Here is a 27,460-nt window from a genome sequence, read left to right on the forward strand (position 1 = left end):
GAACAGAAATCTGTGACCTCTCAGTAAGTGGGGATTTCTCATTCTTTTCTATCTCTGCTTTTGAACACAGAACCAGAATCTCATTCAAATGAGGGGAGAAACGTTACCAGGAAGATGTCCAAGGACATCTCAGGTATGGAGAGATGAGGGTCCTGACCACTTTTGGAGACTGAGACGTTATTAACTGAAGAGCTCCTGTGAGTTTCTAATGAAATGTGCTATGCAGATAAAAAAAATTGAGGGATGTACCAAGTATATTGCTATCTATCTCCTGGAAGCTTTTGCTAATTTTTACCAAAGGAAAGACTACAAGTATCTGGCCACCCTCCCTAATGCTGGAAGCACAGACTGTTATTTCAGATATAAGGAGAGCTATGAGCCAGTGCCTGGCAACGTGGTTAATCTCCCCAGAGCATGTTATGGACGGGGGAGATGGAAATGGAGGTAGCTGTCAGACCTATAATTAAAAAAATGTGTTTCCGTATAGAAATTTCTTTCAGTTGTCAGGATAGATGGAAATACAAAAATCTCATTTATCATATTCCACAAACTCGCTAGACGCTCACACCAGAAGGCTCCAGCCACATCAGAAATAGGAATAGCTTTTTCAAAGTACCTAAAATAACATGTTGAGCCTTATCGTCAGTGCACAAAGCACCGGCAATTCCTTTTCTAATGGCAATGGATGTACTGTAAATGGGTACAGGACTCTACAGTCTCTTCTGCAGGGACATCTGGGCCAACTTTCCAATTGTGAGCAATAAAATGGTGGAAAATCACTGTTTATGATGCAGGGCCATATAGGACAGCACAGCAAGGGTCTTGGCAGCAGTGCCATGCAACGGCCTGTAAAACAGAGCTGTGGGCAGCTCAGGAGCAGAACAAGGCTTTTATTTACTCAACAAGCACAGTAAACATCAACATTTCCGTCAGCTTGGCTCTCTGGAGGAAGGTTTGCCTTTCAGCCCACGGCTGCCTTGGACAGCCCGGCCACTACTCCATCCCTCAAGTAGAAACACAGTCCAAGCTGCAATTCCCTTCTCCAGTCCTAGAAAATCAACCCATCAGAGTCTTCTCACTTAGCTGGGAGGTATCAAGCTGCCTTGATTAATCCAAGATATTTAAACCAGCTCTACTGCTGCAATGTCAAGCAAAAACAATGCGGTGAAGTCACTCCAGTAAGTTTTTTATGGGTAAAAGGCCAGATTTTTTTTCTAAAGTGAAAGCTTTATTGCTATGGGGTTTGACTAGGAAACCAGATATATACATCAAGAAAGCCATTATTTTGACATCCCTGAGCTCCAGGCTGCCTTTAATACTAAAGGCGTAAGAGAATAAAGGGGAATGTTAGTAATTCCCCTGGTCTATCCATTAATTTATGTCACACTTATTTCTACAGTGGTTTAGTGCTTATGGAGTATCTTCAGAGCCAGGAACCAAGCATTTTAACTCATATCAAAATAGTTTGAATTAAAGGAGGAAAAAATAGACAAGCAAGCTTGCCTGTTTTGCATTCCTAAATGTGGGGGATACCGGAACCACAAGGAAAAAAAATGCACTAAAACCATATTTGAGAATGTTTCTCTGGGGAATGTTTAGATGATGGTTATTTTTTGTCATGCTTCTGATGGTCAAAATTAAATCCATCTGCATTTCAGCCAGAGGTATTTACCCGAGAGACCACACAACCTCTGGACATGAAGGAAATGGACACTCGGGCTGCCATGCTCTCATGGGAGCTACCCTCAGTGTGCCAGGTTCCAAGCTTTCAACTTTCAGCTTTCTCTACTTCCCAGTGTCCCGTGATGACCCCCTGTGCCTGGGTCTATGCTTCCAGGAAAGGGGCAAGGGCTGGCTTGTGGAGCGACTGGAGCTGGGGCTGATCCTGGGTCCATGGCCACAGCGTGAGATCCAGAGACCCCCAGCCTCAGGGTGAGATCCAGGGACCCTCAGCCCTGAGGTGACCACCAGGACCCTCAGCACTGGGGAAGGATCCAGGGATGCTCAGTCCTGGGGGAGCCCCAAGGACCCCCATAGGGCCTTGAGGCATCTCAAGCCTTGGGGTAAGATCCAGAGGCCTTCTGCCTTGAGGCAAAATTTGGGAACCCTCAGCCCTGGGATGAGACCCTCACAGGACCCCCAGGCCTCTCAAACCTCAGAGTGCAATCTAGGCACCCTCAGCCTGGGGTGAGCCCAAGGATCCTCAGGGTCCCCCAGCCCTGAGGTGAGATCCAGGAGCCCCCAGCCCTGGGGTGAAACACAGGGACTGCCCCAGGGCACTGAGGCCCCTCAGAGCCCACAAGGTGGGCAGGCGTGGTGGTCAGCTGCATCCCAGGCCTGTGGAGGGCCCCAGGCCAGGCCTGCCCTGGGCCTGCAGAGCTGTGTCCTCCTGGGCTGTCCCCACAGCCACAGGACACAGGTGGACGCTGCCCTGAGTGGGGCTGGTCACTTTCCTCCATCTCCCTCCTCTCTGCAGGGCACTGTGGCACCATGGCTACTCCGGGCGGGGAGAGGCCATGAGCGCCGGGGCCATGGTGTGGGCCGGGGGCTCCATGCTGGGGTGTCAGCCCTGAGAACAACATGAACTTCAACGTCTGGAACATCAAGGAGATGCTGAGCACGCCAACAGCCCTCGGGTGAGCATGGCTGGGGGGAGATGGAGAGGAGACGAGGTGTGAAACCAAACACTTGGCAGGGGTGATGGCAGTGAGGTGAAACATGTCCAGAACCGATCTGTGGCTAGTTACAGAAATCTAATGGGAATTCATTAGCTTCCCCGTGGATCCTGTTTCTGGCCCCAGCCTGCCAGGCACTGCCATGGATCCATCATTGCTGGGAATCTAAAAATCAGCGTTGTCCAGAAGCTGTTCCCTCGTCCATTTAGGGTGTATTTGGGGAAGTCCCGTGACCTGTCCTCATCTCATTAGATAAGTTAAGTGTTCCTCTTGCCTGTGCAGAGGGTAGACAGAATGAATCGTGATGTGAAATATTATTGCACATTATGTAACTCAAAAATTATTCCATATCCTGCATTTATACGCATGGCTTGTTTTTTTCCCAGCAGAAGCCAAAGAGCAGCTAGAAATTCCCACATCTACAATTTACAGTGAAACAACAAATATTCAGATGTAAACATCTGGAGGGCAAATATGTAAGACAAGCTGCATTTTGTACTTCAGAGCATCCTTTGTATCCCATGGCTAAAAAAGGCAGTGGGATATATCCCCTGTTTGACTTTGGCCAAGCTAATTGACGAATTCGGTGCTTTGAGCCTCTGTTAGTTAAATAACCCACTTTCATAACTAACTTGTTCAAATTCACAGTTTTAGTCATAGTATCTCTTTGGCCAGATGTTACGACAATGATGGATGATAATGAAAATATAATAGTCATTTTCTTGCCCATTATAAAAATGCTTGTCATATCCATATAAATTAATTGAATTTTTCACAGATGCGGGGGCAAAGGGGAGCCAATTCAGGGGAAAATGTGTTTATATCTGTCATAGTTTTGTCTTTATAATTGTGCATTACTTAACTCTGTTGTCTTCTTGGTAAATACAGATTTAATTTGTTCGGTTTTTTGGGGTTTGTTAGTTTTAAGTAAGTTTCTTCTCAACTACTTAGAAGAACCTGTGACTTTCTTTCTGGTCAGAGACTGAGGAGGAGAAATTTAAAGAATATATTAAAAAGACATAATATTATATATAAAATATATAATTACATTTTCCTATTACATACAAGATATACAAGATATGGTTTTAAAATATATAAATAATTCTGTGGAGTTATGCCATAGAGAAGGAAATGAGTGAAAAAGTTCAGGTGCCTGTTTGGAAAGGGATCACTTGAATTCCTTCCCTCTCCAAAGTAGCCTATCACCTACAATGTCTTCCCTTTTAACTCATTTATTAATGCAGGAAGGAAACAGAGTCAAGATTTTAACACCCACTCCTCAGCATTCCTCATTTTTTGCAAGTGTGTTCAAAATGGTCAAATAGGGCGTAAAACATTACTGGAAATGAGTCTGGGTTTTTGGAGGAGGTAAGAAGGGGAAAAAAATTTTCTGGGGACTTAACTTTTTCTAAAAGAAAGAGAAGTTTCCCACTTTTTTTTCCCCCCCATGCTTTTTCAGGAGCATGTGAATGTATGCGTGTTTTTGAAATAGGGGAAAAAGGTGTTGATTACTTTTCCCTTGCTCACTTCTATTACTAGAAACCTTTCCCACAGCAGGGTATGCTGTTTAATCCCCAGAATACTCTTTCAGGGAGCTTTAAAAATGAAACATAAAATCAGCGTATAATCTAGGCAGAGTATGACTCACTCACTTTGCAAGTTTGAGTCAGGGTGTTACTTCTGAGAGCAGCTGCCACCAGGTCCCCAGGAAATGCAAAGCTCCAGTGATGCATTGCCCTCATGGCCACAGCTCTGCACAAGCCCAAAACTGCTCCTGGTTTTATTTGTTATTTGTCAGACACACAAATGCTTCTCTGCAGCCCTAACAGCCTGAGAAATAGGGTGTGGGGAACAAAAGTCCCTGTTCCACCTGGTTTTATGTATTAATATTGACATAATAGTGATACTAGAAATGTAGCAGAGGGAAGGTTATTTGGTTGGACAATAACATCAGGGTGCCAGTTATTTTAGAGAGTGGGAGGGGGTCAGATGACAGCTGTACTGGGAAAGCTTAGGCTCAATTGAAGTGTATTGATAAAGGACACCATTTTAGTGGATTGAAATGCCAGCCATCATTAGAGAAAGTGCCACATTAGAGCAGTGCTGCTGCCTGCCCAGCCAGGAGAGCTGGCAGAGGGAGATCACAGAGGATGCAAGAACAGCAGCCACAAAAGCAGTTTTCAATCAGTCTTTGATTGAGGGGATAAGCATCACAGGGCTGTGGTGCTTAAAGTACATTTTCAGACACCATCAATACCTGCCTCAGCTAGGGAGCTTGCAGGGGAAGAGACATATTTTTGTCTCGGCCCTGAGCTGAGCATGTTCAGGCTATTTACTCTTGTAGTGCTACCATGAGAGTGGCAGTAGGGAACTGGAGTCAGCATCTCTATAGGAGCAGCAGAAGCCAAAAAATCCACTACTGTTAATTTTAAAAAAGGCACTGTAATAGTAATAATAAAGCTCATTAAAAAAATTAATTAAACTGTACAGCAAAAAGGGTTAAATGCTTGCCTGAGACACAAAGATTATTTAGATTTGATTACTTAGATTTGAAATTGAAGTTATAAGAAATTTCTTGTTCCGTGAGAAAAGAAGTAACTTTCTAAATGCATAAAAGTTACACTTATACCAACTTCGAAAGACATCAGAAGCAGAAAGCCTGACAGAGAGTGTGTAAGGCCAAGAAATTATGAAAATATTAAAAAGGAATTTAAAAGAGATGCTTGGAAGTTAAGGCCTACCTGGGCCACTACTCTCTATGGTTTATTTCTGCTGTTGAGAATAACTTCCAAGTTTAACAACCTCATTCAATCCATTATCCCATGAAATTCCATCCCACATCACAAAGTCACATATTTTGAAGTTGCATTAAGGTCCTAAAATAAGCAGAAAATGAAGGAGACAGCCAGGACAAAGACTGGGAAAGCAGCTGTAAAATTCCAGAGCCCCAGAGGAATGAGAAACCAGGGCTATAAGTGCAGGCTGGAAGATGGCTTCAGGCTGGAGAGGGGGATGGCAAAAAAAATCCCTCTCTCCATATGTCTAACTTTTAATACAGTTGAGGATGCATTTTGTGGGAGCAAACAGGGCTGCTCTGCAGAAATCCCAATCTTCTCTTAAGAAAAAGGCACTGTTGTAACTGGCAACCAGCTCAGCACAAAGGGCTAACATAGATTCCAAGGTAAGGAATGTCTGGGCAGTATTGAGTCACAGCTAAATGAATAATTAATAAACTCATAGAAAGTAAAAATGACCTTGAGAAATTAAAATAAGACCAGAAGCACTTTGAACCTGAAATCTGGAAACTGGAGGCAGTGTTTGAGCTGTATAACTGAGAAGGATTTTGTCATGGTTAATGCATATGGGCCAGTGCCAGAATCTGTAGAAAAATACCTTCTAGGATGTGGTGCAAATTATTCACAGCAAGCAGGTCATGCCATTCCAGGGGATAGGAAGCAGAAGAATAATTGTCTGCTGTGTCTGTTTCCAGTGGCAAATGGCTGGAGGCTGCAATAGCAGCTAAAACTCCTTGATTTAAACTCCTCCAGCTCCTCTGCACCCAAAGCCAAGGCTGATCCTTTCTCATTTGCTGGGCACATTGGCAGGCAGCTAATAGTGAGGACGAGAGCAGCATAGCAGAGCTAGAGACAGTTCCTACAGATACAGTCTAAAGCCAGGAGGAAGAGCAGGTGAATGGCAGCTCCCAGAATTTCAGTTGGATTTGTTGTGATTCAGCCTTGGTCCCTAAATGAGGAGGGGCAGAAAGAGCTGTGAGATTTTCTGGAGGGAAACCAGGAGGAGAGAGACTTTATGGCACTGATCCTACTCAAGACACTGCTACTAGGGGGAAAAGATCTCTTCTTTAGGAAAGAGGCTTTACTGCACTTTGAAGAAATGTGTCAGAATGGCATAAGTGAGCTTCACCCACAGTGCTTGGGAAGAAGAGGGATGTTGGCACAGATTCAGTGGAGATGACAGAACCAGAGAAAATCACTTATAGCAGCACTGCAGATAAATGTTATGTTGCAAATTGTAGAAGTCTCAGTTTGCTTTTTCAAATGACTCTTAAACCTTGGTGTTGGCATATAAGGACAGATCCAAAAAACAGAGTACAAATACCAGTTTTAAAAAAATATCGATAAAGCCTACAGCAATTTATAATCATGAAGTTTTAGTTTGTCAATGTCCCTAGAACATCTAGGAAACACAAGAAGAGGGTATTTATCACATACCATGTTTGTTTTGAGGCAAGGCAGAACCTTTGAGTGAAAGATGAAAGTTTGCATGTGGTTGTGCTAAAATATTTGGAGTGGAAATCAGAAAATTAGAAAAATGAAAGAAGTTCCCAAAAGTTCCAACTCCGCTCATAAAGGGGGAATTCCAACTGACAACAGGGAAACAGAGACTGTGAAGATCTAGCTGACCCCCAGATATACAGAATGCTGAAGATTTTTTAGATCATGCTCATATCACAAGAAAGGGTTGGAGCTGCTAATATTACAACACCTTGCATCAAGTTAGGTGGGAAAATGAAATCATACCAACAGTCAGCAGAGGATGATTTACCACTTTTTGAGCTGTCAAGAACTTGTTTTACATATCTAAAGCTGGTTTTGCTTTGGATGCATATGCTAGTGGCAGTACCAAAGAAATGTTATGGGCAGCAACACACAGACAATTTGGGGAATGGCTAATGTTAGCACAAAGCTAAAAGTTCTCCTGAGGTAAACTATTGCATCACTGAGGAGGAACTGTTAACTGGGATTGCATACCTGGGATGTTTCCTCACTGTTTGTGGGGAAGGGTTTATATTTAGGACAGAGCATGCATCCCTGCATCTCAGGCATTCTGAAGGGAATGGTCAGGTGGTTAGAAGAGCTGGGGTTGCCTGATCACAGATCTGATCCCAGACCTGATCAGGGTTGTCTGATCTCTCCATCAGGGACAGGCCTGGGCCAAGCATGGCCAGGCTGATGGCTTGCCCAGATGGTCATGTTAGTAAATTAATTGCCAGCAGTGTTAAGCAAAGGAGAAAGAAATCCATCACTCAAGGGAATGAGTGTATTCAAAAGAGAAATCACCTCGCTCTCTAATTTGCAGAAGTGCCATCATTCCTAAACCAACTGCTCAGGTGGTGGACTTAAGACAGAAAAATTGGGCTCCAGAGCAGCCAACAGCTGCCTTTGGTTGTAGTGCAGAGTAAGCCTGGGAAGCCAATTGGCTCATAAAGTCCTCTCAGCTCAATACTCCTCATAAAATCTTTGTTATAAGAATCTTGTTCTTCAGGTATTAAATAACATGAAGGATCTGAGAAAATGAGCATGTTGTGCGGTGTGACATTCACTGATTGTACTGGACAGTTTCAAAAGGGGTTTGTCAAGACAGTAAAGCACCTAAAGATTATAAAAACCCTTCCTCAAACTAAGAGGGAGCTCTTTTTTTGTCTGGAAGACAGGAGGATTTAGAAAACTGGTGCAGGAGGTGTGCTACTCACATTGTAGGCAGGGGCTCTGCTTGTGTGGGGTCATGGCAGCTCATGAGCTCACATGTCTCCCCCACACACTGGCTGTAGATTAAGAAGTTTTGTTTTTTTCACAAAGCTTAGCTGAGATGGAAACAAGAAACTGCGAGAGTAAAAATTGTATTCAGATTTCTTTCTTAGCAGATTTGGGTCCAGAGAGGGATTAAGGCAGAAGTTTTGAATTCAGACAGACTTATCAGGCTTTTTGAGAATCCAGAAACCCATACCTCATCTATTTTTGCTTGCAGCTCAGTGTACTCAGTGAGCTTAAAGCCAAAAGTATTAATATGATATTGTCAGTGACACCACTATATAATGGAGACCGAGCAGTTCAAGTGCTGCTGCTAAATCCCTTCCCTGTTGTGTCTATGATGTTTGGGCTCCTTCCAAAACTAGGGATTAACCAAACACGTCACTGCTAATAAATTTTGGGGTGATCATCTCTTGTTATACACATGAATCATTCTCCTGTTCCTTCTCCCTTACTTTTATCATTTGATACGGTAAAAAATCTTGCGTAAAATTTTCATTAATTATTTTCATTAATTTTGGTCTCTAGTTCCCAGCTCCAAAGGCAGCAACACATCTTGATCTTGGTAGCTCAAAAAAACCCCCAAGAACATAAACCAGTCCCAGCTTTTTTTGTGTTTGGTCCTAATTCTAAGCACTCTGCCAGACCTTGTGGATGTGGGGCAAAGGAATAGCAATAATTTAGACTGAAAAGTGTAGATTTGGATTGGATGTTATGAAAAAATTCTTTCCTGTGAGGGTGATGAGGCACTGGCACAGGTTGCCTAGAGAAGCTGTGGATGCCCTATGCCTGAAAATGTTCAAGGCCAGGAGGGATGGGACTTTGAGTAACCTGGTATAGTAGAATGTGTCCCTGCCCATGGCAAGAAGGTTGGAACTAGGTGATCTTTAAGGTCCCTTCTAACCCAAACCATTCTACGATTCTTCGTGAAAAATGAAAAAAATCTTTTGTATGTATTTTTGCTAACAAAAATGTTGAAGCCAGCCCCCAACACAATGAGAAGCAGTGCAGCTGTACAGGGAAACCCTCATCTGAGGGAGGCTGGTTCTGTGCCATGAGCCTAGTACATAAAGCAAGAGATAACAGTGTCTCTGAAGAGGAGTAGAATCAGAGCAACATAGCACAAAATCAAGGGTATCTGGAAAAGATTCATTTGGGTAATGCTCAAGGGAAAGAAGAGCACTTTTGAGTAGCATGTTAATAAGTTTGAAATATTTCTAAAAATTCAGATCAGTTCATCCAACCATATGCTACCTCTATTTATTTGTTGTTCCAGTGTGTCAGACTTAAAGCATCTGCAGAATAAATGCCCAAGAAATGTCAACTATTAGTCATAAAGTTTTATTCTGTTGGAACTGCCTTTCCACTAATCAAAGCAACACCTGAGTTACAACAGAAAATATTATCTAGAGTAGCTGAAAGGGAGAGAATCAGCACTTGCTAGGAGCCTAAAGTCTCTTTAACTAAGACTGATTGACAAGGCAGGTAGGATGAGCTGTGTTAGATGCCCAGTCTTGGGTTTGATCTTCTGTCTGCAGGACATGCTGGAGGAACACCTTCACCCCTGTAAGGAGAATGCAAAACTACCACACTGTGTTTGTGCGGATGTGGCAGTTTAAGATAACCCAGCTGGTTTATTTTAGAATTCAACATTATGCCATTATTGGAACAGCACCTTCCAAGCAGAGAGCAAAAATTAACATGTTGGGGTGGGCCATGATCAAGCAGTTCCAGCGGGCCATGTAGTGAATTCTGTTTGGCTTTTTAATTGCTCCAGACTCATTCACATCCTTCTCTGCACCATTTCAGGCCTAATAAGTTTTCCATGAGGAGCAGCGCTGCCAGTGACTACTCAAGTCTGAGTGATTCTCAGCTGCTCTTCGGCTCCCAGTTCTGCCCGGAGAATGTGCAGTCGGCAGCAGCACTGCTGGAGCTGGGCACACAGCCGGGACAGCAGAATTCCCAGGATGTGAGTCTTACTCTCAGTCAGCCCTGTGCAGGCACACAGCCACCATTCAAAGTTAATGGAAAATGCTGAAATCAGGTGGTAACATTTGCAAATGTCGGTAACTTCTGAAATCAAGTTGTCCTCTTGCTACATACACATATGTACTGTGACAAGACAAAGTAGCAGCCTGGTCAGATGAAAACCTGGTATTTATAACAGATTACTATAAATTATTGTTGAGATAGGTATCATTTTCTTCAATCACATTTTTAAAATTACTAAAATAATATGAAATTTTTCTCAAGCTAATGTCTTTAGACCACCTGCCTAGCCAAGGTAGAATATTACATCTATTCTTCTTTCAAAAATGTTGTGTTTCACTTCCTTAGCTTTTTGCAAGGATGACAGAGCTACTTGGTGTTTGCTTCCCTGCACTGACAATGACCTTGCTGCATTGTTATTATGGCAGATGCTTGTATGATTTTGGATTGGGATGCAGAGTTTCTATGCACAAAATATTTCTCCTACAGTTCATGGTTTCTGATGTTACCAGCCTTCACTAAAATAGTTCCAGCACTGCTAACAGAGAACACCAGATCTGAATAAACACACTTGGAGCAAAGATTAGGAAAGAGCAGTGATGCCAGCTTGGAGGCCCCAGGCTGTCCTTCAGTTCCAGATGCTATCTGCTGTCCTCTGCGTTTTGCCTAGGAGCAGTTTTCATCAGACACAAAATAGGAAATTCACTCTTTGCAATGAAACAAAATGAACAGAATTTGCACTTTCTTATGTTTTAAGGAAGCGCATTTCCATTTTGGTCACACAGTGTCTGGAAATTTTGTAGAATGAAGCCTTCATATTAATATTAAATTTCTTGTCCTAAAATGTGTATTGAAGCATGTGATAAACTCATCTACAGTCTGTTGATGTTGCTAGTTGGCAGCAAAATTATGTCATCCACCAGGAAATTCAATAGGATTTTTTTTTTTTAGATTCCTGTACAGGGAGGTTCTACTGACAACTTGAACTTTTCCACAACTCCAGAAATACTGGAATTCATTTATAGTCTCTGTTTTGAAAACAGAAGGGAAAAAAATCCCCACACCTTATGATTGTAGCAAACTGAAAATTCTCAAGATGAGAGAAAAGCCTGAGTCTGGAGGAATTTGGGCTGGATCTCACAGGGAGTTGATCTAACTAGGCACACTAAATGAGGCATAATCTCATGAAATTCTTAATCTCCTCGTCCAATCTAATCTGTCATGTCAAATCACTGTGATCTCTGTCTGCAAAGCACTGGATAAACAAATGGTTTCTTCTAATTAATGTTCTGATTATTTTTGTACTTCAACATTTTTCTTTTGTTTGTGTCACAGAGTGAGCCCAGTATTTTTACCAAATACCAGACAAAACCACAGTTATTTGATGAAGAAATAAGAGAAAAAGGTTCACTTACTTTTGGTGCAGGAAGAGCGAAAAGTGTCTTGGAAAATTTTGAAGTGAATAAGAACAAAATAAAGGACAAATATGACCGGTATGTAGACATCAATTGGAAATTCTTTCCATGCTGGTGGTTATCACTCCTGCAGCTGCTTTTTCCCCTCTTACAAATCATACGTGACATGGCTGCATAATTCTCCAAGAAAAGTATCTTTTCCGGTTTTAAATAATTTCTAATTGGAAAGAGTCACAAGGTAAGAGAATAGGATTTATTTGCAATTTATATAACACACTCAGCCATAAGCCCCATGGAACATCAAAATTCTAACCTGAATTTACCTTTGTCCTTCTTTATCTAATCAGCATTGTCTCTTTTTTCTGGATTGATTCTCTGTGAAAACCCTTATTTCTCAAAATGTTGTAGGCTATGTGGGGACTGATAAAAGGGACTCTGAGGATCGCCTTCACACTTGGGCCAGATGGGGGGATTGCCAAACATACTTGCATGCAGATTGCATCTTTATGAACCTGCACATGTCCCTAGAATTTTATTTCTATACAAGATTTTTATGTATCTTTTTTTGTAACAGACAAGTGTTACTTGCTAATGTAATTTGCATCCGCTCTTTGTCAGATGTCGAGAATTACACATACCTGCAGGTCCTGAAGGACTTTACGGAACAAGCCAGTGATTTGAAGCTCAAAAATTAAATATGGCAAACTCCCAGCACACTTATAAATAATTCTTAGCACTGTACATTTTGTAATGTAACATCCAAAGTGATGTGTGTTTTTATTAAAAGCCTTTGATCAAATCAGGCTATGTATCTCTCTTAGCTTTTCAATGGGCACTACGCTTCTGATAAGGCAAAATTTGATTCTCTATTGCCTATTAGAGGAGGATTTTTGTAATGAAATGAAAAAGCAATTTTAAATGTTTAGGCATCACTCATAATTATGCTTTTTTTTTTCTTTGAATGGATTATGCTCCTTCCTACACTCCAGACTTGCTTCCAGATTAGAAGCCTGTTTATAGAAATAGCTATATTATCTTTGCAAAGATAAGTGTATAATTTTTCAATTTGTATCCCCCGCAAGTTTGACTAAGAAAATTAGTATCTTCCTTTCCATAAGACTAGAGAGAATTTAGAAGCACTGCCTAATTCTCATAACTAGAATCTAACTGGCCTCTGCATTATTTTTGGCTGTTGCAATTTAGATCACTCAAATGATTGACTTTAAATGACCCAAATCTTCAGAGAGGAAAAGGTTATCACTTTGCTTAGCAACCACCCGTGCATTTTGGCGTGGCAGGTTAATCGTGAATATAGTCTGCTTCCTGATAGGTTGGCTCAACTTAAAAGGACGGATAACAGAAACCACAGGCATAATCTCAGGAGAAAAGGATTTGCAGTATTTGTTCTTCCTGGCTTGGGCTTTGTTGATGCTGAAGCTTTTCCCGTGTTTTTCCCACAGTTATTTTAGTCCAAACACAATACCCATGTATCGCGGCAACTGGCACGTCACCGCACAGGCTGGGTCCTTCCAGAGCAGATAACGCCGTGATCACACCCCTGCAGCTAATGGACAGTTGTGCAAATGCCAACTAAAAATTTGAGAGAGAGGCCAAAAATTTGAGAGTAAAAGACCCATAACTTCATGTAGATGGCATATGTGGGCATGTGTGTATAAGTATTGTTTTCTTACTTTACATTGCAGAGTCCATGTTTTCCTGAAACAACTGAAGTGACTTCAAAGGGTTATACCCACTGAAGTAATCATGTTTCCGTGCTTACATTACACACTACACTGTGCCTTGCAGTGTTTCCTGTCTCATTTTTACAGTGATCTTTTCAATTTTTGTACACTTCAGTAAATTACATTTCTGGTTCATACTTGTTGGTTTTTTTCCATTTTAGTGAAGTCCTAAGCTCCTTTATTTCCAGCATCAAAGACCGACTTCAAGAGGTAAGTCACTTCAAATTCAGAATGTAAAATAATGAAGAGTTAGAAATACTAGAGAACATTGTGTTCACTTTCTCTCCTTTACTATGCAGATATCTAAAATATTACATTGTGTATCTTAAGCACTCAAACACTTTAAACCAACAATTGTAATGGTTTTTGCATGTACCATTGCCTTTCTGGTCTTAGGGTCAAGGTCTTTAGGGACTTGCCTCAGAGCTAGCAGAGGAATTTTTCTGGGTCTCTGGAGCAAAACCAAACTGTAGTGGCTGTCTGCAAATATCAATTATTTTTTCCTTCTGCCCAAAGAAAGCAGTCTACTCTCAGGATTAGTTAATGTGGTCTGAAGGTGAAGGTCTCTTCCCCAACACTTCCACAATTAATTTTATTAGTTATTATTAGTCCTATTTTACAGATAAGTATCTCTTTTTTGAAATCTGTTCAGATTTCATGAGTCTTTTGAGCCATTCCACATCTCCTTTGGGGCTGCAACCAACAGCTGGACAAATTGTTTCAAGTGACAAATAAACAACCATTTCCAGGCTGTTCCATTCCATGAGTTGCAGTCATTGTTCTGTGGCATCTGAGGCTGTGATTTTGCAAACAAAGAAAAGGCAATGTTTTAATTTTCCCATTTGCCTTTGTTTTTGCAGCTGCAAGCATGCTTTGAGAAGTTTGAAGAAACGTGTGATTCCAAGCACAAATCCATTTTGGTTTACCTAGAAACCCTTTCCAAGACATGTAAGTCCTTCCTGTGTTCCTGTTAACAGCAGAGGGCACAGTCAAACTGCCAAATGTCAGCGTGTTGTTTCCAGGCTGGTGTGAACTGGGCAAGTCATGCCACTCACAGCTGCTCTCCCTGAGGAGAGAAAATAAGACTAATCCATGGTATGGACTCGTCAGTTTTTCTGTTCCTACTCTCTCATTTTCTCCCTTTCTCTGCTCTTTTACACTTAGGTGATGCATGGTTAGACACTGTGCTCAAATAGATAAACACACTTCTGATTTTGTGTTTTGCCTGGAGTATGATGATTTTTAGACTATTTGGAGCACTAATGGAACACACAGTAAAAATAACTTAGCTATTTATATCCTGAGTATCCAGTTTCAGTTTTCAGGGCTTTCTCAGATTTTCATGTGTTAGTTTGAAGTCTTCCATTGCTCCTCTGTGCCTGAAGTGATTATGTTTTGGATGTGAGCAAAGCTAGTACTGCTCATTTCTTGAATGAGAATCGCATAGTGAAGCATACTATTGCCATGATAAAAAGGTGATCTCCAGAAAAGCTAATAATGTAAAATACTTTTGAACAACTCTGTCTCTGAAGTGGCTAATCACAAAAATCTTTACTGAGAGAAAATGCTTCAAGAAATTGTTTCTAATTTAGCTTAGATCTGAGCCTTTGAGAGTACATTAATTTTTAATGCTGGTGTGATGCTTTATCAACACCCTGTCAGGACTGCTCAGAGCTTGTTCTGTTCTGTGCAAAAACAAGAGGCCGTTTTCAATATATATAAGAAATGTGAAGTGAGTTGTACCTTGCAAGATGAAGGCAGCAGACCTTCACAAAAGCACAATAATTTTCACTGTGTGGCAAAATGTGGCTGCCACAAAGCACATCTTTGACAGACACCCTTTAACTCAACACAGCCCTCTCAGGCAAAAAGAGTGGAGTCTGATGCATTCTGCAGGAGGCCATGATAGTCTGTACATTTGAAATACCAATCTTGTTGTACTAAGAATGCTCCTTGGCTGTGCTTGGCAAGTGCTCTTGGTGGGACCCTAATGTAAGCAAGAGTCTGTCTGCTTTGGCCAGCACAGCAAGTTCCCTATTGCACATTTTCCCATCTCCTAATTACTTCAGTGCCTCAACTTGTCCACTCTGCAGCAGGACTTTGCCTAATTTCGCATACCCCATGCACAGAAATTGTTGTCATGGCACTGAAAATCAAATCTATTGTTCATGACTCCCCCTCTTCATTCCATACCATTTACTCAGCTGTCCTGTTTCCTCTCCATATCCATTTAAAATGAATGTGCCTTGAATGAAATGAGAAACCTCCCAGAGGTGCATGCTGCTAGATTTTCAAAGCAATTGAAAAGAAAAATTGGCACTTTCTGTAATGCATCATGCTGCAGAATGTTGAATATATAATGAAAATCATCACATGCTGCACAATGTTGTTCTTTTTATATTTCTGGGAGGTTCATCTGTCACTGGTTAATTGCAGATAAACACTGTCATTTGACTGATATCACAGTGATGGATAATTAGGTTCCCACTAATTAGATACCTACGCTAGTGCCTTGAAAAGAGGCAATTCCCTTGAAAAACTGACATAAAATTCCAAAACTCAGGTGATAAAGAGCTAAATTCAGAGCTAATAAAGTTCTGAATGCCAGTGAGTGATGATACAGTACCTTGGGATGTGGGTGACATGGCAGAGACATGTTAAATCATTGGCAGTAGAAGATTGCACTGGTAGGAGAGGAATGCAGAAGATGAAGAGAGCTAGTGCACCAGGACATTCCAACAGTTCTGAAATGCAAAGGAAGGTGGAACTTGAAATCAAGTCTGTCTTCATTAAAAGCTTATAAGGAGTATCACAGACTGCATTTTTAGCAGTGGGTAGCAAGCACATTTGGCATAGCCTGCATAGCCACCGGGCGAGAACAAAACAGAAAATATTTTTCAAAATATATTTCCAAAGCGTTTCCAAATGCTATTGGGCTGGCATGCTCTGTGCAAGAAGATTTTTAAAAATGTTCTCTTTTGACTGTTTGTCCATATGTGCTTGCACATAGTGAATAGAGCTGTGCCTAGCACTGGAGATGAGACAAGGTTTGGCTGAGCACCTTCCACAGAGGCACAGGTGCTCTGTGCCTTGGTCATACCTCGGTGTGTGATGCACAGGGATGTAAAGCGGCAGGAAGTCCCTTTGGCCTCAGTTCTTCCACCTTATATACAGTTTCTTTTGTTGACTTGCCCACTCATCATTTGCTCTTTCCTTCTGGTTTCCACTCCTGTAGCTCGTTCCTTTTCATATTTTTCCCATTTTAATTTATATACCCACACTTCTATAAAAGTTTTCCATTTTTTAAATTCAAATCCCAATTTTCACCACTCAGCCCTCTCTGCACTGCTTTGCTGTTCTGGTATCTGGTAGTTCCAGCTGTGACAGCTCCCTAGCAGCTGAATCCTCTACAACACCTTGGCTGCAGCACATATGAGCAGCATCCTCCCAGCCAGCGTGCCACAGACAATCCTCTGATGCACTGCCAGCAAGGGTGACAAAGTAATGTGCAATGTCACTTACAGAGGTATGAGGTGGTGCAGTTCTCTGACAAGATCCAGTGCCTGGTGGGCAGTTTTCAAGCATGACTTACTTCCAGACTCCCCAGGCCCAGCAGTTGTCAGCAAAGTTTCCAGGGGGAATTGCTGGGCTTAAAATGGTGGGATTTGAGCTTGTTTACTTTGAACAATATGGTCCAGACTGGGACACCCACTTCAGACTCCCTTTTATCCTGTATGAATTGAAAAGTCAAAAGGTTTGAAACTGATTTAAAAAGTTCTTTTCCATGTAGCTGCTAACTAGCCATGCAGTGACTGACAAAGCTGTTGAGGTGAGGCACTTAACCAGACTCCGAAACACCTCAGCATGGATGGTGAGAGGAAGTGTGGATGTTCCAGTAGATACTGAAAGCCCTCATTGTCATGGTTCAGGGCTTGGAGCACTGTGTGCTGTAGCACAGGGTGAGATCAGGGGCAGCTCATCCCACAGTGCCCCGATGCAGGTGCTGTCTGATGTCTTGTGGAACAGGACCCAGGTTAAGCCAGCACAAACCTGCCAGTTAACTGCTTGGAATATACCTGAACAGGATGCAGCCATGACAGCCCAACTGTCTCACCCTCTGGCACAGCTCTCTGGCTGCCCAGAGAGAACACGTGGGGCTCTGCTGAGCTCCAGAGCTATCTTCTCTGTTTGTGTCTCACCAGGTTTATAGCACCTCCAATTTCCCCTACTGAATCTGGGCGTGGGGCAACCAACCCCTTTCCAAAGTGTTATTTAAAATAAATAACCCTTTCCAAGGTGTTATTTAAAGCCTCTATGCTGTTAGTGCCAATCTCAGGGTGAGCTGCATAGATGATGATAGATATACATCAGAAGCAGTTGCTGTTTAATATTCCTAGGCTGGGAGGCTGGCGCTCCCTCCCTTGACTGCTCAGGCAGTAGTTTTCAGCTGCCAGGAGTGCAGCTGCACCTGGGTACAGGCTGATTTGCAGGGAACTCTCTGCAGCACAGGGTTGCAGCCCTACCCCGAGGTTCTTCAGCCTTTTATGTCATGCCAGACTTCATATTTGAAATATTATTATTGTAAACCAGTGGCATCCAAAGACAAGGCTACAGCAAATCAAAATACAGCAATGTTTCAGTTTGTAAAAAACTGCCTTGTTTATATTACCTCAAGAAAGGAACAAGTCTGTGCATAAGTCACCCATTAACTGAGTAAAGATTTTCTGTCTATGATCAAGTTATTCAATAACTATCTGCTGCAGGATTTATTTGAAGAAAATCTCTGTAGCAGTCTTTCTTGATCATATTCAAAGACGAGACTTGACTTAACAGAGTCCTTGATCTGATCCCGTTTGACCATCTCAACACCTATTTTTTTAAAGTCTCTATTAACACTTATTTTTACTTTGTTTGTTAGTGTTTGACAAGTCTGAACACTCCTCTGGGAATGAAAGCAGGGAAGGAAGGAGAGTGCCCCTCCTCTGTACTGAGGTTTTTTCTGCAGAATACTCCTACACGTACAAATGAAACGTATTCAAAAGGCTGGCTGCTGGTTGCTTGCCTGCAGCATGCTGTGCTGAGTCAAACGTATGTGCAGATCACAAGCCCAGTGGATGCAGGACTATTTTTAGACTGAGGATACTATGTTGAAGAAGAACAGACAGACTAGGGAAACCAGAAAGTTTTAAAAATAATTCTGAGCTAAAATTAAGCTTATGGGGAAAAGCAGCAAGCTGAGGTAAGCTTGTGGATGCTGCCCTTCCTCTATCTTCTCTATGTAGAGATGGAGGGTGATGAAGTGACATGAAAGGAGTTTCTTCCTTTAGTCACTGCTGCTTTTCTTCTCTTTGTAGGTTGGCAGGCTCCCCAAAAACCTGCTCTCAGATTGCAGGTAGCCATTGTGTCTAACCAGGGAGATGAAAAGTCCAAAAGGCCCACTCAAACACTCACTCCCCCATTCCAAACCCATTCTGCAAGTCATAGCTTTCCAGGCTTCTAAAACAGTCTAAATCTGTCAGAGCAAAACACTAAAAGATTAAAAACAACAACCAAATTGTCTGCAGCAGCATATTGTTCGAAATATGTGCAGATAATCCTCAGGAATCAGCCAAGCTTCTACAGAGAACAAGGCAAAGCCATGTGGTGATGTGCATCCTGAAATAATGAAGAAATTCCCCATGAGCCCAAGTCTGGGAGATGGTTTTAATTTAATGTGTGTGTGTGGAAGATGCATGGATGAGTCAACTGCGGGGTTCCTTCTCCCAAATGACAGCCATGCACAGTGCACAGGGCTCCTTCAGAGGAGGCAAAGTTAAAAACACAACTGGGCACTGGTGCCAGGAGTTGCCATTCCCTATGTCCACCCCTGAGCAGCACCACCAGCCCTGTACCAACCCATACCTCTGCTTTGCGTGGCTGAATGAAACAAACACTTTCAATCCCCTTTCATAAGAGGATATTACCATGTAAGCACTTAATTAACTTGTAGCTTTTCTCTGCCCATGTCTCAGTTCAATCTCTTTCTTTCCTTGCACACAGACAGCTGGGAAGGTGTGGACTTCCAGACATCCTGGGGTGCACAGCAGTTCTGTCAGCCAGAGCTGCTGCACAACCACCACACACCACACTGCCCTGTCTCACCTGTAGCCTATAATGCTGGTATTTGCATCCTTGTGTCACTTGCTAATGAACTGAATGCCCTTTGGCTTTTGCACCCAGGTGACTACAGCAGATTTTAAACATGTTTGGCTCATGTGAAGGCCTTGATGAGAACTTTTCAGAGCTGCCTTGTTCCCTCATACCATCCCGCTCAAGAGCTGATGTTTCCCCTTTAGTTGAGGCTCTTTTTTAAAGTTTCCCCTTATTTTTTCTTTTTTTTCTTTTTTTTAAATATATATTACATTACAACTTCCACTGAAAAGCTTTGTGTGAATCTACAGAAAGGCCACTGTGCTGTCTTTGTCAAAGAAGTCACCTGTCTTGTCTCCATGCATTACATCACAATCCACCTTTTATAAAATCTTGTTCCATCTTATTCCATTTCCCTCCATATCTTTGAGTACATTTCTCCTCAAAGCCTGTTCTAAAACCTTGCACCATATGAGAACAAATTACTAAGCCCATAATTGCTCCGATTTTTATCCTTTCTTCCTTCCCAAATTTTTTAAATGTCCCTGTTTTTTCACAAAAGCAAAGCCTGTACAATCACCTTCTGCCTGCCTCTCCCTAATAGTTTTCAGCTCTTTAACCAATTCCACCTACAATTTGACAGAAGGGCACAGCTCACTGAGATAATTAAGTCCCTGAAAGCTTAATGAAAATAGCTGAGCAGGAGGAGAAGGGATCCCAAGTGCCCTGCAGCTCTGCAGCCTGTGAGCACAGCACTGTGGGGCAAGAGGTGCTCACTAGGGAGCTGAGATAAACACTGGTGAGTAGGAACAGCTTCAGGTGGGCTCTCAGCTCCTCTGACACCAAAGTCCATCAAACACTTTGGACTTGTAGCAAAAGAAGATTAATTAAATGCAGAGCTCTTGTAGGCACTTGTTGAAATGTAGGCTTTATTCTGATTTTTCTCAGGAATGCAGTGCTGCTCCAGCACTCCAGGGTTTCAGTTATCTTGGCCTATTGGTTTGGCAGTGCTTTACTTTAGCAAGAGTGTTTTGGATCCTGTTTTATGCCAACCAGCCAACATTCCACACCATCTGTACACACCTTCCTGCACCCTTCACAGAAAAGACCAGACATGTTTAGCTCTTTCTCTCTGTTTTTTTCTCAGCTCTTTCCCTCTGTCCTAATTTTTGATTTTAAAGGAGGCTTCCACAAGATTGCTAAAGATTTTTCATCTCCACACACTCTGCAAACTGTGTTTCCACCCTGTAGCGTATTAGGCACAGCAGTGGTTCCTATAAGAGTAATTGAAGTTGTATGGGGGGGAGTTATATTCTTTTCCAATCACACAACACAAATCCCTGGGGAGTTACCAGTTTTTCAACAAGACTGACTGAAGCCAAGAGCAACTTGCTCCAATTTAAAACCCTCCCAGGGAGCCTGTGCCTCCACAGAACACTGCTGGGACCCCACTACCAAGTGCTGGGCACAGCTGCCTGGTTCAGGTGGTTTCTGACCACATCTCTTCCCATGACCAACATATAAAAATTCAAATTCTTTGCACATTCCTTCATCATTTACCTCTATTTCTTCCAGCAGTTTTCCTTCGGTTTTCAGCCTCCTGTGTATTTCTTACACAGTTTCTCTGGTTGCACTTCTTAGCCATTAACCTCTCACACCTCTGTCCTGTTCAAGCCCCGTTTACCATCATCTGGTTGCAGGAGAGTGTTGGTTATACTGGGGGGGATTGGCTGTTATAGTGGGGTCCCCCTGCCTTGGCCATGCCTGCTGTGCACCTGTCAGACAACCAAGCCTCAGCTTTCCCTGCACTGATCCTACAAAATTCTGCAGTTTTGCACTGCCTTTCTTCTCTAGCTGCCACGTTAACAGAGTGCAGTAAATGAGGTTTGGCCTATGTGCAGCATCTTATAAATGTCAAGTGCCTTGCATTAAATATCCCCCCCATTGTTCATCGCTTGGGGTTTGGGGAGATCACAGCGGGAGAATCATGTGGTGATTCATGCCAAGCCATGCAGGAAGTTACAATAGCACTGATAGTACTTTATTCACATTTACAAATGAAAGACCAAATGTGGTTTTTATTGATTTCTCCATTTAGTGGAAGATGCTTTTCAAAGTCAGTGCAGCTTGGTGCTGAAAGCTTTGACAGATAAAAGCCAAATGGAGCAGGCACTGCTGGAGATGGAGAGGAGACTTGCAGCCGTAAGTGCAGAAATTAATCTTTTATTCTGAATCCTCATTCTGAATTTCTCCCGCTTCTTCAAAATACTAACTGAATATTAAACTGCCTTCGAATGGTGGGTTATAAAGCAGACTGCTCCTGTTATAATGAAAGAGGAAAGACATATTAATATGCTAATTCTAGGCCAGATATGACAGAGGCTTACCCAAGCGCTGGATAACAGTGCTGTAAGCTCTGATGAAGCCCTGGTCAGTAAGAGAAGAGGCCAACAGTGCCTTGTTGTGGCAGGCCATGATGGAGCACTCTCTGTTTCCTCACCTTACACACGCCTTTGCTGGAGGGAGTGGTGCAGTGCATGCCTGTGAAGCTAGAGCACTTCTCAGAAGAGCACCACCTTGTTCCTTCAGCCAGCTGTTTCCCAGGAAGATTAAAAAAAAGGTGAAAAGAAAACAAGTGGGTGTCAGAGACACGAGAATGAACTGTCAGAGACCTCATGAATAGGTCTGGTTTCTCCAAAGGCCCTGCTGCAGGAATTGCTTTTGGCAAGGATGTGTCATGCCAGCATGGGAGAAGTGCTCCTAGGAGAGGGGCACACAGTGGGTTAGGGGGATGCTCCAGTCCCAAACCTCTCACTTTTGTGGGACAGTTTGAGGATATGTATAACATAGGGAGATACAAATTGCTAATCTTTGGGTCAAGACCAAACTGACACATGGTACCTAAAACTTTCTTACTATTGTGCCTTTCTCTGTGTTGTTTACTGCTTCTGCTCTGCTTTCTGCTTGCCCAGAAAGATGTGGAGATTTTGGATATGAAATCCAGTATCCAGCTGCTGAAGGAGGCTCTGGAGTCATTGCCAGCCCAGCTGAATGACCAGTTCCTGAAAGCATGTAAAGAACTTGGCTTCCTGCAGGTCCGTAACACCTCAGCTGAGCAGCACACTTCTGTGTCTAGTGTCGGCCTGCCCCCTCACACGACAGATAAATCTTTCCAGACCTCTCCTGGGCTGTGCCAGCGCTGTGTGCTGGGTGAGGAGCACCTGCAGTGGCCATGCTGCCCCAGCAGGGAGGTTTACAGCTGCTCAGGCTGGTCTCATTTCCCCCATATGACAGTGGGGCAGCAATACGGAGACTCCCCTGGAAGGAACCAGGTCACTGCAGAGGGCACATCTAAGAGTGACCTAAACCCAACCTCAGGAGACAAAGCCAGTGCCATTGCTACAGCAGCCTGGGGCAGAGCAAACACCTCTTTGCAGGAGGGGAAATACAGCTTGGAGACACAGAGCTGTGCTGCCCATCCTTGCATGTGCTGGGCTGGCAGACACTTTTTGGGGAGCAGTCAGAAGAAACACTGTCCTGCACCACTGGAAGTACAGGGTCTACCAACCCCACTGAGGAAAGCATTCAGGAGAGGAACTCGAGGGTTTGAACCCCTGACACCAGCACAGCAGCAGCCTCAAGTTTACCACTATTCTGCACAGAAAGCTACACCTGGACAAAGACACAGCAACTGGTCCACAGACCAAGAGGTGGAGAAAGCAGTTTTAGGGAACAAAACAAAACAGAGTCCAGGAAGGATCCCCTGGAAAAAAGCAATAGGGAGAAAGAAAACATACTCCACTAAGAGGAAAGGTGAACATTCTGGATGTGCTGGCAGTGGGCTGAAGCAGAGGAAGGCAAATGGGATTGAGTTGGAAAGCTCCAGAAAAAATTACCTTCCCAGATACTTGGTTGACCTCAATTCAGAAAACTCTGACCCGGTTTTTGCAGCTCCCCATCAGCAGATCCTCAGCAGTGCTCAGCTGGGGCATACAAAGAATTTCCCCCCAGTGATGCACTCTAATAAAAGCCTGCAACAACTTGCAAGCAGAAAAAAGAGAAGTCTTGAAATTAAAAAAACAGTGAATGTTTCCAATGTAAAAACATATCTCTTGGATTCCTCTCCCGAGGAGAATGTACTATCCCTGTGCAGCACAACAGGTGCAGAGCAAATGAGCTGCTTCAGCCTCCAAAGCCCTGCAAGCTCCAAGAAACCACATCCTGTCAATCCGCTGGCTCAGCAGAACACAGCCTGTTGCACTTTACTCTTTGATTGTGATTCTTCCGATTGAAGGGGTTTGTTTCGTGTTCAGAGCCCTTAGTGCAGGTTTGTCCATTTCAGTTGCAGTTTATTCCTCCAGGTGTGTTACCTGCTTAGTCAGAGGCAAGACTCAGACATGGATGCTTGAAAGTGCTATTGACCAGTTTAAGATATTGTAAGGGACTGTGTGGGGTCTGAGCAGGGCTCTCCCCTCACTTGAAAAGCTGAGGAGATCTGTATTACTTTACTTTCCTGCTCCTAGCAGAGATGCCATGGGCTCCAGTTACCATAGTATTTACACAGCAGAGAAGTACCTGGCATTCTCAGGGAGGAGAAGGCTGGCAGAACACAGGCAGGCAGCTCAGTCAGACTTGGCACTGAGATCTACTGGAAACTCTTCAAGCTAGATCGATAAAATGCTATCTCTGTGGTCAGAGGCTTCACTCTGTATCTCACTCGTAATATCTCTGCTGGTTTGTTGTGTAAAAGTTCAGGTTTTGAGTAGAGTAGTGCTGTTCTGGTTGATTTCAATAATGTTCAGAATTGTCTCAGGAGTTGTTTGTGAACTTTGGACAGGGACAGCTTTAACTGAGGAAAACCAAATCCCAGCATCTCAGGTTCATCCACTATTGTATCTCTTCTCCTTATAAGCTGAAATTCCTTGGTTTCAGAGATTCCAGGATATTATTTTTTTTCTACTTTATTTGTCTCTCGTATCTCTTGGCTGATTAAGGAATTCTCCAACATAACCTTTTCAAGGGGAGTGGTTCTCAGAGACAAAAGATATGACAGGCAGATCCAGAAGATGAGATGTTGGACAGTCCCAGTTCCCACAGAGCAACTCTTTCCAGTGTACCCAGCTGTGACTGTGGGCAGCTCCCACTGCTTTGGGCATTTGTGTCATGTTTGATTTTTAATCTTAAATGTTACCAGCAAAAAAGCATTTTGGTGTTGACAAAACCGTATTGCCACAAATCCAAGTTATCCAGCTTTGTCATCCCAAGGGAAATGGCTGGAATCCCTTTTTTCTGGCTTTAATAAACTTATCTTCACCAAAGACCAGTGTCTCCATGTTGGTTTTTTGGGAGAGACAGTGTCCTTTTGCAGCAGAAGGACAGGCAGCTGTTCTTTAGCTGTTTAACTCCCCCGGACTGTGGAATTGGGAGAATTCCATTTTTAGCTCCTCCCTGGTCTTTAAAGAAGGAAACCTTCACCCTTCCAGTTTAACACTGGTCCAGTGATGTTAATTAGCAAAGAGCAGGGAGGGGAGGGGGAGCAGGTATGGGGAGCCCCCAGAGCCTTGGGACCCCCTGTCAGAGAAGGGGCTGGGTGATGGCTGCCAGCAGCAATGGTTGTTCATTTCACACTGCCCTCGTGTACCCACCTCCCCAGCAGTCCCAGAACAGCCTTCACTGGGCTAAATCTGTTCTGTGGACTCGCCACCCCCTGCGTTTTGGGACTGACGAGGATTGGGTGCAGGTCTCTGTGTATCCCCTGGCCTGCATGCAGGGAGCTCAGCAGCACATGGCTGAGCTTGGAGGGACCTCTGGAGGTGTCTGCTGCAAGCCCCTGTGCAGAAGCAGAACAGAGATTGGTTCCTCAAGCACCCCAAGATGGAGCATCAGTGCCTTGGAGTGCAGTGCAGGGCTGTCCTGGAGACCCCTGCAGCTCCCTGCCACATGCACACACAGTGGAACACAGTGCAAAACAAAATCCCTGGAGATGGAGGTGTAACAGCAACAGCAGCCAGCAATGCCTCCCCTGTGTAGGACAACTTCCCTGGTGAATGGGATGAAGCCTCAAGGTGTCATCCTGGCCCCCACAGCCCCCCTGCCTGCTCCCACTCAGGGTCTCCTCCAGGGTTTTAGCTGCCAACAAGAGCTTTTGTCCCAATATGGCTGTGACAATGGCAGCTCCCCTCCCAGCCTTGCTGGACAAAAATGGAAGCACGCATGCTGCATGGCAACAGACTTACCAGACACTCTGCTTGCACCCCAGCGGAGCTGGTCCTGTCTCCCATCCCGTACTCCTTGCTGGATCAGCCATGCCCCAAGTACGTGTGGTTTCTCCTGGCCTTTGCCTCCATGGAGCTCCCACTAACAGTGTTTGTGGGGGTCTTGTCCCACTCTTCACTCAGGGAAGGTGCCAGAGTGGTTCCTCCTGCAGCACAGCCAAGGAGGGCCACAGAGGGCACAGGGCAGAACAATAAAACACACACAGTGGTCAGAAAAAAAAGCACAGTTGGGCTCCAGGCTTTCTGAGGGCATTTAATTGGGGCCTTTTCTCTGAAAGTCTGAAACTGGAGTTTTGGAGCTTTCTTGGGAGAAAGGGGGTGAACAGTGATCAAAAGCCTGTGACACCCAGGCGGCCATGGGCACAGGGGTGTGAGAGAACTGGTTGCATCCTCCACCCAGCATCCCTGGCTGTGCAGGCAGCAGGCAGGCGGCCACTGCAGCAGCACAGAGCAGGGGCCTCAGCTTTTCATCTGCCAATGAGTCACTTGGCAGAGAGGAGGAAACCTCTGACAGTATTGAGGATGTGGAGGTGGCTGCTGTGCCCCTGCCATGTGCTAAAGGTGCTCTAATGACTATGGAATATAGGGCACAGCTAGCTCCCTTCCCACAGTCCCACTGCACATGCAGCACTGTGGCTGCACCATCCTCAGGGTGAAACCACCCGCTGTGGTGGTGCCCAGTGCTGGCAGTGCCTGGTGCAGTGCAGGGTCACCTCCACTTTCCCCCTGTGTGGCCTCCCCAGCACTAATCCCCAGACTAGCTGCCTGCCCTGGCTGCTTTCTGGGGCCCGGTGTGCCAGCATTGCCTAAATTCCTGGACCCTGCGCTCAGCTGATGCCACAGCCTCCTGACCCCACAGAGGAATGGACTGGAGACCAGAAATGCCCCGTGGGCTGGTGGTGAACACAATGCCCCAGGAATGGAGAGGCGGCAGGGAGCAGGAGTGGGCACTGTGTGCTGCTCCCACGCCGGCACTGTCATGGGGACGTGAGGTACCACATGTCCCTGCCAGACTGGTGAGAGAAGAGTGATGGTGATGGCAGGACTTTGCCAAGGCTTCGGCGGCTCAGGCACTCTTGAGGTGCAGGCAAGGAGGAGCTGGAGTGCAGGTGTCACCGTGCAGGACAGACCCCTGAGCTGGTGTGACTTTGTGGCACCGTGGCCGTGCCAATGCCCTGGTAGGGCAGGCAGTTTTCCAGCCGGACAATTAAGCGGATTAACTAATTACCTGAACCTTGGCAGGGTCCCACCGCCCAGCGGCTGCCGGGGCGCTGCATGCCCATGGAGGGCGGTTGGGAGACATGTGTGGGGCAGATGGGCGGCAGGGCCCCCCCAGACCTTCTCCCAGGACCCTGTTAGTGGGTCCGACAGCCTCCTCCCCCCGTCTACCCCCTGGCGGCCGCGGGACCAGTCTCGGCCACAGCCCGGTGGCACCGCGCTGCCCGCTCCGGGCAACCCTGCCCGCCCCGCGGGCAGCATCCCCCCTCCGCCGTCCCGCTGTGTCCTGCCCCGCGGGGACCTGCTCTGGTGCCCCTCCAGAACCCACGTCCCGGAGGATCCGCGCCACGGGGGACCTGTGCCCGGGAGTCCACCCCAGCTGAGCCCCACGGACCCGCCCGCCCCCGTGCCCGGCCCCGCGGGTCCCGTCCCGGCGCGGCAGCCCCGGCCGTGCCCCGCGCCCCC

The 27,460-nt window shown here is 44.6% G+C and overlaps 1 protein-coding gene and 1 long non-coding RNA gene across 6 annotated transcripts; one reads left to right on the plus strand and one right to left on the minus strand.

Annotated features, from left to right (window-relative positions):
* Positions 1-1,863: 1,863 nt before the first annotated feature.
* On the plus strand, positions 1,864-24,810 carry IHO1 (interactor of HORMAD1 1). 5 transcript variants are annotated; one of them, XM_085072515.1, is made up of 8 exons: positions 1,864-1,960; positions 2,477-2,636; positions 10,037-10,196; positions 11,552-11,709; positions 13,535-13,583; positions 14,234-14,321; positions 21,601-21,704; positions 22,475-24,810. In XM_085072515.1, exons 2-8 carry the CDS (start codon positions 2,581-2,583, stop codon positions 23,792-23,794), a joined length of 1,935 nt encoding a protein of 644 aa, XP_084928641.1. In that variant the 5' UTR covers positions 1,864-1,960; positions 2,477-2,580; the 3' UTR covers positions 23,795-24,810. The 5 variants fall into 5 exon arrangements, with proteins under 5 accessions (XP_084928641.1, XP_084928642.1, XP_084928637.1 ...); XM_085072516.1 differs by having other exon boundaries at positions 1,872-1,904; XM_085072511.1 differs by having other exon boundaries at positions 1,926-2,063.
* LOC146431633 (uncharacterized) lies at positions 21,522-27,428 on the minus strand. Its single transcript, XR_014854713.1, has 2 exons — positions 25,739-27,428; positions 21,522-22,095 (listed from the first exon to the last, which is right to left on the minus strand). It is a non-coding gene; the product is annotated as an uncharacterized LOC146431633 (long non-coding RNA).
* Positions 27,429-27,460: the final 32 nt, after the last annotated feature.

Source organism: Lichenostomus cassidix, chromosome 12 (genome assembly GCF_008360975.1).
Source record: "Lichenostomus cassidix isolate B80296 chromosome 12, HeHo_3.0, whole genome shotgun sequence".
NCBI lineage: Eukaryota > Metazoa > Chordata > Aves > Passeriformes > Meliphagidae > Lichenostomus > Lichenostomus cassidix.